The sequence below is a fragment of the Sturnira hondurensis genome, unplaced genomic scaffold, assembly GCF_014824575.4.
Source record: "Sturnira hondurensis isolate 20B ecotype Veracruz unplaced genomic scaffold, ASM1482457v3 Scaffold0007406, whole genome shotgun sequence".
Taxonomy (NCBI): domain Eukaryota; kingdom Metazoa; phylum Chordata; class Mammalia; order Chiroptera; family Phyllostomidae; genus Sturnira; species Sturnira hondurensis.
In genome coordinates this window covers 12049972-12058736 of record NW_028080037.1, presented here as the reverse complement: position 1 = coordinate 12058736, position 8765 = coordinate 12049972, and the positions used below count along the sequence as shown (strand labels likewise).

At 50.3% G+C, this 8765-nt stretch overlaps 1 protein-coding gene across 1 annotated transcript in view; it reads right to left on the bottom strand.

Annotated features, from left to right (window-relative positions):
- Positions 1 to 900: 900 nt before the first annotated feature.
- Positions 901 to 8765, bottom strand: part of SVOP (SV2 related protein) — a 52344-nt gene continuing 44479 nt past the window's right edge. The window contains exons 13-16 of the mRNA XM_037052334.1: positions 8051 to 8162; positions 7084 to 7165; positions 3977 to 4066; positions 901 to 2694 (exon numbers count right to left, since the gene is read on the bottom strand). Coding sequence (XP_036908229.1) covers positions 2488 to 2694; positions 3977 to 4066; positions 7084 to 7165; positions 8051 to 8162 — 491 coding nt within the window. The 3' untranslated portion in view covers positions 901 to 2487. The remainder of the gene's footprint in view (positions 2695 to 3976; positions 4067 to 7083; positions 7166 to 8050; positions 8163 to 8765) is intronic.

The window sequence follows — 8765 nt, the reverse complement described above, 5'->3', positions numbered from 1 at the left end:
TCTTTTCTGGAACTGCCTGACTCAGAGCTTGTTGTTAAATGAACAATTACGATTTTAATGGTTTAAGCTTCTGTTGACTAGTTTTACTTCTGCTTGCAGCTCAAGCTATCCGGTCCTCGGATGTTCATTAGCAGTAACCGAGGGAGACACTGAATCTCATCCTACAAGGCTCTCTGTTGCTTAATATTATTGAAAAGTAATGTATGTCCACACTCATTTCAAAGCCCATCCCTAAGATAGCCACTCCTCACATTGCCAACACCACCAGGGTCATTTATGTGTCCCCAAGACTATTTGAAGGGAAAGAAACTATATAACCCTGGCCACATGGAACATCTTTTGCCATTTTCTGAAATCTTTCCTAAGGCGCAGAGAAATAGATGACATTTCCATGAACAGAAACAGGAGCTTTTGGATAGTTCAAAATTAGATACAAATGTCTTCGGCTAAAGGCTTGGGCAACTTTCGTTGCAGCTCTTGTCATTCGATAATATTGATTTTTTTAAAGGGCGGGCAATTTAGAAGGCAAGAATGTTTAACTTTCATTTTCTCAAGAAGAGAAAGCTCTCCATCGTAGGCCTCTCTTCATCCCCAGCCCCTGGAAAACATTTCTGCCCACCGAGCATCCCGTCCTCACCCCAGCCCCCAATTCCTTCAGGTTATTTGAGGGTAAGGGAGTGGGCACCCGCATCCGGCAGTGTCTGGCCAGCTGGAAGGCAAAAAGGACTAGCGAAGGTTCTGTGTTACCCGGGAGAGCTCAGCAGACCAGAAATAATTAGAGCTGCAGCCATTCAGGGTTCAAGGGTACACCCTCACTGCCAGGGAGGAGGATCTGCCAAGCTGTGTCCTCTCTGAATGACCGATTGGGCCAAGGGGGCTGCAGCCCATATTCCGGGGACCCAGGGTTGTTTGCAGTTGACCCAGGACACTAAAGAAGTTGCCCGCAGTGACCTCGACATGGTTAGAAGAAAGTGTTGCCTCCAGCAAACTCAAAGTCACAATGTTGGCAGCCAACTGTACGACGTTTTCCCCTTATGGGAAAGATGATCCTATCATTACAGAGTTGAAATGACCCTGGATGGACAAACTCGGCGAGACCATCGGGCTGAACTGTCCCCAGGGCGTTACGACAAACGCACAAACTGGGCCCTTTGTGATGTCCATCACCAACATGTTTTAATAAGAGATGAACGCACACATTTGGCTTCCTCGCACTACTGACTTCCAGCAGACATCTCCAAGCAGACAGTCAGTCTTCTCTGGCCTTTGATGGGATCCGGCAGCTTCCTCCCTCCTTCTCTAGGTCCCCTGCCTTCATGAGAGGGACAAACTCCTGTAAACCAAATCTAGGAGGTGGATGCTGTCGGCTGAGGCACGGTGTCAGCCCTTTCTTCCCAGGCCAACCCGAAACCCAAATGACCTTCCTTCTCTCCCTTTGAAAATGTACACATTTCACACATCCCGTTCCTCCCCACCCCGTGGCATCCCTGCCGTGGGCTGTGTTGCCGGAATCCTGGGAGCTGTCTCTGTGTGAAGACCAGGCCAACCCTCACAAGCAAGGGCAGTGGGCATAGCATCTTTTTGCTTTGTCTGTCTGGTTAGTCATCCACCCAAGCTCGAAATCCAAAGCACTGACTGAGACCTGAGTTAACTGCTTTTTCCCCCCCAGAGTCCCCAATCTGCCCGACCGAGGACAGAGCAAGAGAAGAAGCCCCGATGTGGCCTTCGCTGCTAATAAATGGGAGGCCCCTGTTTTGACTTTGGGCATGATTCTCAGTCCTTTCATTTGCACAATGCATGGTGCAACAGCTTTCTGGGGTTGTCATCAGCTGTCCCCTTGGACACATTTGGACCCCGTAGAGCCAGGGGCAGTGATTCCAAAGGGGGCCAGGTGGGGCACATGGCTCAAGTTCAAATGCATGTCCATCTGCCAGAGTCACCACAAGTCAGGCCCTGCCTGGGGAGGCAAACCAAGAGGCCCTTTCAGAGGAGCATTTCTCAGACTCAAGAAAAAGCTTCTCAGGCCACACCTGAGTCACCTGCAATGTCAAACAAGGATATCTGGGGCCTGAGGTGTAGGAGAAACCTACTGAACAGGTTTGGTTGGTGGGCGGCAGGTCTCACAGGGGTCTGGGCCTGGACGGTATCTATGGAGATCTCTTGGTTGTTGTTCACCTAGGGTGTGAACCGGCTAACTCTGGATGGTGTCTGGTTTACTACCGGTGTCACCAGGCACTCCGAGTGTGGCAGTTTCCCATGCAGATCCACAGGGTATTAACAAACCTCCCCACACACATACAGAAAACCCCCAGAGCTTCCCCATCCATGGGGGGTGGGGGGGTCTCAATGGATATGAGCAACCAGGGTCCAGGTTGTACTCTTGGGTGAGTTCTCGGTGTCGGCAGTGACGGTCGGTGCCCCAGACGGGCTCCACCAGCTCCCTGCACTTCACAGCCTCAAAGACCAGCTCAGCCCCCCCAGAGGTCACTACTCCTGAGAGCCAGAGTTCGACCTGGTGACGCCTGCGCCGTGCGTCCCTCGGCCGACCATCTCCTGCCCCCACTCCCGGTGGCTGGATTCCTGCAGTCCGCGGCCTTTGGTCTCGATGGGCAAAAAGCAGGAAGCCACGGCAGCCAGGAGGCAGCAGCCACTGTACACCGCCAGCGACAGGTACACGGAGGACTCCAGCATCACCTAGGGGAGGAGGAAGACGCACGTCAGAGACAGCATCCAACCTGAACAGGCCACCAACCATTCAGATGACATTGGTAACGCCAGACCCTCCTATTAGCACAGTCTGGCTGTCCCATTTAGCCCTCATGAGAGCTCCATGAGGTAGGTTCTTTGTCCCCATTTTATGGAGGGAAAAACTGAGGCTCAAAAGGGGTTAAGCGTCATACCCAAGTTCATACAGATACTGAGGATGGGTCTGGGATCTGAACCCAGACCCCATCAGGCCCGAGAATCTCCATTCCCTATAACAACACTCCTCCCAGTGCGGTGCCTCTGCTGACTTCCTAGCTTGATGGCACCAGGCAAGTCACGCAGCAGGGCCGAACCTCATTTCCTCTTTTGGCAAATGGGCATAAGGGCAGTGTCCACTCCCTAATGAGAGGATAGCTTAGCAGCACTTGGCACCACGCGGCACATGGCAAGCTCTCAACCAGTATTAGTTGGCAGTGACATACAATGGCTGAACACAACTGCACAGCACAGAACCACCTGGCTGCAACCCGGGTTGGAATTCTATGTGCACAAAACAGCCAGATAGGTGAATCTACACAGACAGAAAATGCAGACTGGGGGCTTCCGGGGCTGCAGAGAGAGGGAAGTGGGGAGCGACCACTTAGTGGGTCCAGAGTTTCGTTTGGGGGTGATGAACGTGTTTTGGAAGCAGCTAGAGGTGATGGTTGTACAACACCGTGAATGTGCCAGATGCCACTGAATTGTTCACCTTAAAATGGCTAATTTTTGTGTGATGTGGCTTTGATCTCAAATGTCAACAGGGATAAAATGAGGAAAAAATCAATTAGATATTTAAAAGGCCAAAAAGATTTCAAAATAAGTTCCCTAAATCTGGGTAGAAATGCTTCAAGACACATATAGAGTTGCAAGATTCTATGCACCTAATTGTCCAACTCAGAAACCAGGGTTAGGGACATTTGTGTCCCATGAAATGGTGTTGGCCTACTCATTTTCATCTGAACTACTTTCAGCCAGATTATATGACAGTGCCAGGGTCTTCTGCATGGGGAAAGACCTGGGTTCAATCCCCAGCTTCTCTGCTCTCTGGCTGTGTGACCTTGGGCAAGTCCCTTGACCCTTCTGAGCTTTTCTCATCTGCAAGCAGTAAGTCTTTTCTCTTAAGATAATGCACACAGAGGGCTCTACTGAAGGCTTGGCATATAGTAACTGCTTGCCAGGCGCTGGCCTTTGTCACACATGCATACCCCCTCTGTATTTGGGCAACACCCACCTGAGCAATGAACGGAGTGATGAGAGCGCCCACTCTCGCCATGCCACTGCAGGTGCCCAGGCCCAGCGCGCGTGTCGCCGTGGGGTAGACCTGAAACACAGCCCCGGGACGTGGCCTTGAAAAAAATGCACATCCTTCTTTTTGCTCCAGCTCAGGACTGATGAAATTGGCTCCTAGGGGTGGGGCTGAAGTTAGGGAGAACCCTCGGGCGTTGGTGACCCCACCAAGGGGTGAGATGCTGGGGTGAAGATTCTTACCCCAAAGGAGAGAGGAAATTCAACTGAGAAAGAAGGTGAGAAGGCTGAGCTGTGGGTGGGAACTCAGTAAGGGGGTCCTTCTGCTCTGGCGGTTGTCAAAGACTCCTCTAGGAACTCCATTCGGGGGCCCAGGCACTATCCTACCCACCACTTCCCCCGGGTTCAGCTTGAAGTGCTGGTCATGGACTCTCAAGGCATTTCACAAAGCGAGAGATGGAAATGTTTACATGGCTTCTCAGTTCATGCCCAGGAGTGGCCACGCACCTGGTTCACCTCCGGGCAAAGTGACAAGGGACTGTGCATCCTTCCAGGACATGGTAACTAAAAAGTGGGCATGTCTTCCCCACTCCCTGCCCCTGTCTGCTGGTAGAAGAAGGGCCCTGAGGCTCCAGGGCAGGGTTTTCCAACAGGGGTTTCCAACGGGGATGGGGGGAGGCTGTCCGGCGCACTGTCCGATGTTTAGCGGCACCTCTGGCCTCTACCCACTGGCCGTGGTCACATTCCTGCACCCGCCACTCCAGTTGTGACAACCTATAATGCATCGAGATTGCCAAATGTCCCCTGGGAGGCAAAAATCACCCTCGGTTCCCAATCTGGATGAGGGAGTCACGAGATGCAAGGCTCCTTCGTGGGGAGGACAGCGGTCCGTCAGCCTGGAACGCCCGTGTCGGGCTGTTTCTTAAGTGAGAGGCGTCTGTTGTGCCAACACATTCTGGCCGGGGGCAGTGTTTTGTTACCCAGGGTGGCATGGCCCTAACAAACACCATGCTCAGTGCGGAAAGTGTTGAAAGAATGACAAGCCTGAGGAGGAAAGAAACGCTCGTGCCCGATTCCAACACTCAGAGGCCACCATCACATTTCATGTATATTCTCCTAGTTTTTCTGTGATTGTGCACACGTTCCTTCTTTCATTTATTCGCTCCGCAAATACTTTCTGAATGCACACCATAGGCATTTGTATGTGCCATTTTAATTCACCTAGTTACATACGCAACATATAAATATATTCTTGTGAAAAACCTCAATTCCCTGTTAATTTACTCCTTCTCTCAGGAAATTCTTCCCATAGGACTCTACTATTGTAAAGTTGGGATATATCCTCCCAGATCTGTTAGAAAATATAGGTGTAGAAAATATGTAACATTGGCTCTGACCAGCGTGGCTCAGTCGGTTGAGCGTTGTCCCACAAAGCAAAAGGTCGCCGGTTCGATTCCTGGTCAGAGCACATGCCTGGGTTGCAGGCCTGGTCCCCAGTTGGGGTGTGTGTGAGAGGCAACCAGTCGATGTTTCTCTTCCTCTTTCTCTCTCCCTTCCCCTCTCTCTAAAAATAAATAACATCTTAAAAAAAGAAAAAATGTAGCATTGTTTTTAACATATAGATGGTATCATTCCATACATATCAGTCTGAAACTTGCCTTTTCCTTTCAGCGGTATGCCTGAAAACCCTATCCACACCCACGTGCAGCCAGCCTGCTACCTGCCACCTCATTCTTGTCTACGGCTGTAACTGTATTCCACGCCCCACTGTTCCTATTTTCAGTCCAGAGATCCATGGACACTGTATTATGTTAAACTTAATATGTATGTATATACGCACATTAGAACTATATACCCTATTATATAACAATATAATATGATGTGATTTATATAGTTATATACATTAGTGTATCAATTAATAACTAACACATATAATTATATATAGTTAAGTATTATCATATAGAGAATATCTAATATGTAAGATAGTATAATATATAGCGTGTATGTATACTTTATAGTGTAGCAAGTACAGAATATAGTAAGTAGTACAGATACACACTATATCATATAGTATAGTATGTAAGTGTGTATACAGTGTATATTAAAGCATGGTATGTGGTATATAGCATAGATATACACTATACAGTAGAGCACAGTGTATAAGTGTATGTATATAGTAAAGCATGGCATATGGTCTATAGTATATATGCTATACGGGAAGTAGAGTATACAACATACACTGTATGTGTGTACTATGCAGTATAATTCAGTGCAGTGCAGTACAGCATGGTACAGCAGCTGTTAATAAGAACAAAGCAGGTCCACCCTTCTCTCCAGAACCTCCCTCCACCCTCCCCCACCTCATTCTCCACCCTGGCGGCTGGCCTGTGTGGACCACAAAGGTCTCCTGGGCCCTTGGGCTTCTGCTTCGGTTCAGCCAATGGGAAGCCGCAGTGGGGGATGGGCAGGAGGTGGGGGAGAGAGGCTGGGCTATGTATATTCCTGCTCCTTCCTCTCCAGGTTGCCTCAGGCCACCCGTGTCCTGTCCCTAAAGGTCGCAGCTTGTCTCTACACAACTTTCTCCTGGGACCCTGTAACACCCCTTCTCTGGTCTTGGAGGGTGACAGTGTCCCCAGCCACCTCCACCCCCAGGTAAGCGCTGCAGTGCTGCTATGTCACTGTGTAATTTCCCTAAGCCCTGCCCACGCCACTGTAATTAGGCCCTTTATGAAACTCTCCTCCGTTGCTCAGTTACTCATTTCACACACGCGCTGACATATATTAATAGATGCTTAGAAAAAACCTGGAAGAATGTACACCGACCTATCCAAGAAGGATGTCTCTAGCAAAGGGAAGTGAGGGGTCCTCGAACTTCTGGCTTACACAGCTCTGCATCACTTGGAACTTTTACACTGAACAGAAGCTTTTATAAGCAGAAAGAAAAGTATAGAAAGATAGCCTGGAATAACGAAGGGCTTCATAGTCGTCACTCAGACCCGAGAACAAATCTCACATTGAGGAGGCCAGGCTGGGTGTTGCTGGAGACAGATCCCCCTCCCTCACCATCCCGCTGCTCCCTGGCACCCCTCCTACCTCAGGCGTGTAAACATAGGCCGCTTGGAAGCCTCCAGAAATAAACGCTCTTGCAACGAAGAGTAACAGAGTGAGCATAGTTCTAGGGAAAGAAAAATAAAATGAACAGGCTTTTTTGTTGTTCTGTCAGCTCATTTCGGTAAAGTCCTAGCTGCCTAGGCAGAATTTACCCCCCAGAAATTGGCAACACTCACCCCTACTCTACATGCCCTGATACAGCAGGCATGTGGGTATTTCTATCTCAGTGCCCTCTCTAACTGGCCTGCTTGTTTGTCATTCTCCAAAGCACTGGGCTGAGAGATGGAAACGTCTGCGGAGCTCAGCTTGGGGGCCAGGTTGGGGGGAAGTGATGTAAATAATCAGAAGTCTGGCCAGGACCCAGTGCGGCAGGTATTGAGCCAGGAAACAGCTGAGCCAGGGAAAGTAAACTTCCATTCAGTACTTTTAGGGGACTCCTGATCCCCAACCTTCTGTTCCATTGTCCCCATAAGTACCTCAGCACATCAACATTTCTTGACCTAAGCTATATCTTCAAACCTTCCACAGATTCCTCTTCAGGTTTTGTCCGGGGCCTCTCACAGGTCAAGAGAGGCATGGTCCCTTCCATATTTTGAACCAGAAAGGGGTTATAAAACAAGGCCTACTGAAAAGATTTCCATGGAACAAATGAACACTTTTTACCCATACATAAATTAAACGTCCATCAGCAGGATGTCATTGGAAGATACTGTGGAGTGTAAATGTGATGGTACTGGAATAAACCCTGGACCAAAGTGCCTTCCTGTCCCCAGACCCATCTGAGGCTCCCCAACTTTGAGCCTGACCTTTCGGCCAGTTTTGAGGCAGCCAAGAGCCTCAGTCCCAGTGAGGGGCTGGAGGGAATCCCTCAGGGGACCCCCAGGGGATGCAACGCACAACCCGCAGGCCCAAAGAGCCACTGACCATGACCTGAGAAATCACCACCCACCTGCCAACACAGATGAACAGCAGGAGGCTGCAGAAGGAGAAGACAGCGAAGCACAGAGCCATGGTCTTCTTGCGGCCCAGGCGGTCAATGATCCATAGAGTCACAAGGACACCTGGAAGGGAGCAGGCACCATGGCAGGCAGCTGCTGCGGTGGCTCCCAGTGACCCCCACCTCCTGATGGTCACACCCTCTACAATCCCCTTGAGAGTGGGCAGGACCTAGGAGATTCACTTCGAATGACAGAATACGGCCAACGCGATGGGAGGTTGCTTCGCATGTGCTTGCCTGGTGGGCCACCTGGCAAGGAACGGGATGCACGTGAAGCCCTGAGCCCAACGACCCTGGAGGAACTGAATCCTGCCAATGGCGACATGCGTGCGCATGGGAGCAGGTCCCGCCGAGGATGAGCTTTCAGATGGGACGCAAACCCTGGACCAACACCTCCACTGCAGCCTTGTGAAATACGTACACTACGCTGGGGACTCAGGCAAGCCGCTCGCGGGCTCCTGACCCACAGAAGCTGTGATAGATACGGGTTGTTTGCAGCCCCCCCCCCAAACCTGCAGTCACCGGCTACACAGTAACAGAGAACTAATGTAGGCACCAAGGGGAACCTGGACAGTGGTATTCATGAATCCAGGCAGCGGACACCTGGGATGGGAGTCAGAAACACCTGGGTTCTAAGGCCTCATCTGCCCTCTCACTTGCCATGTGG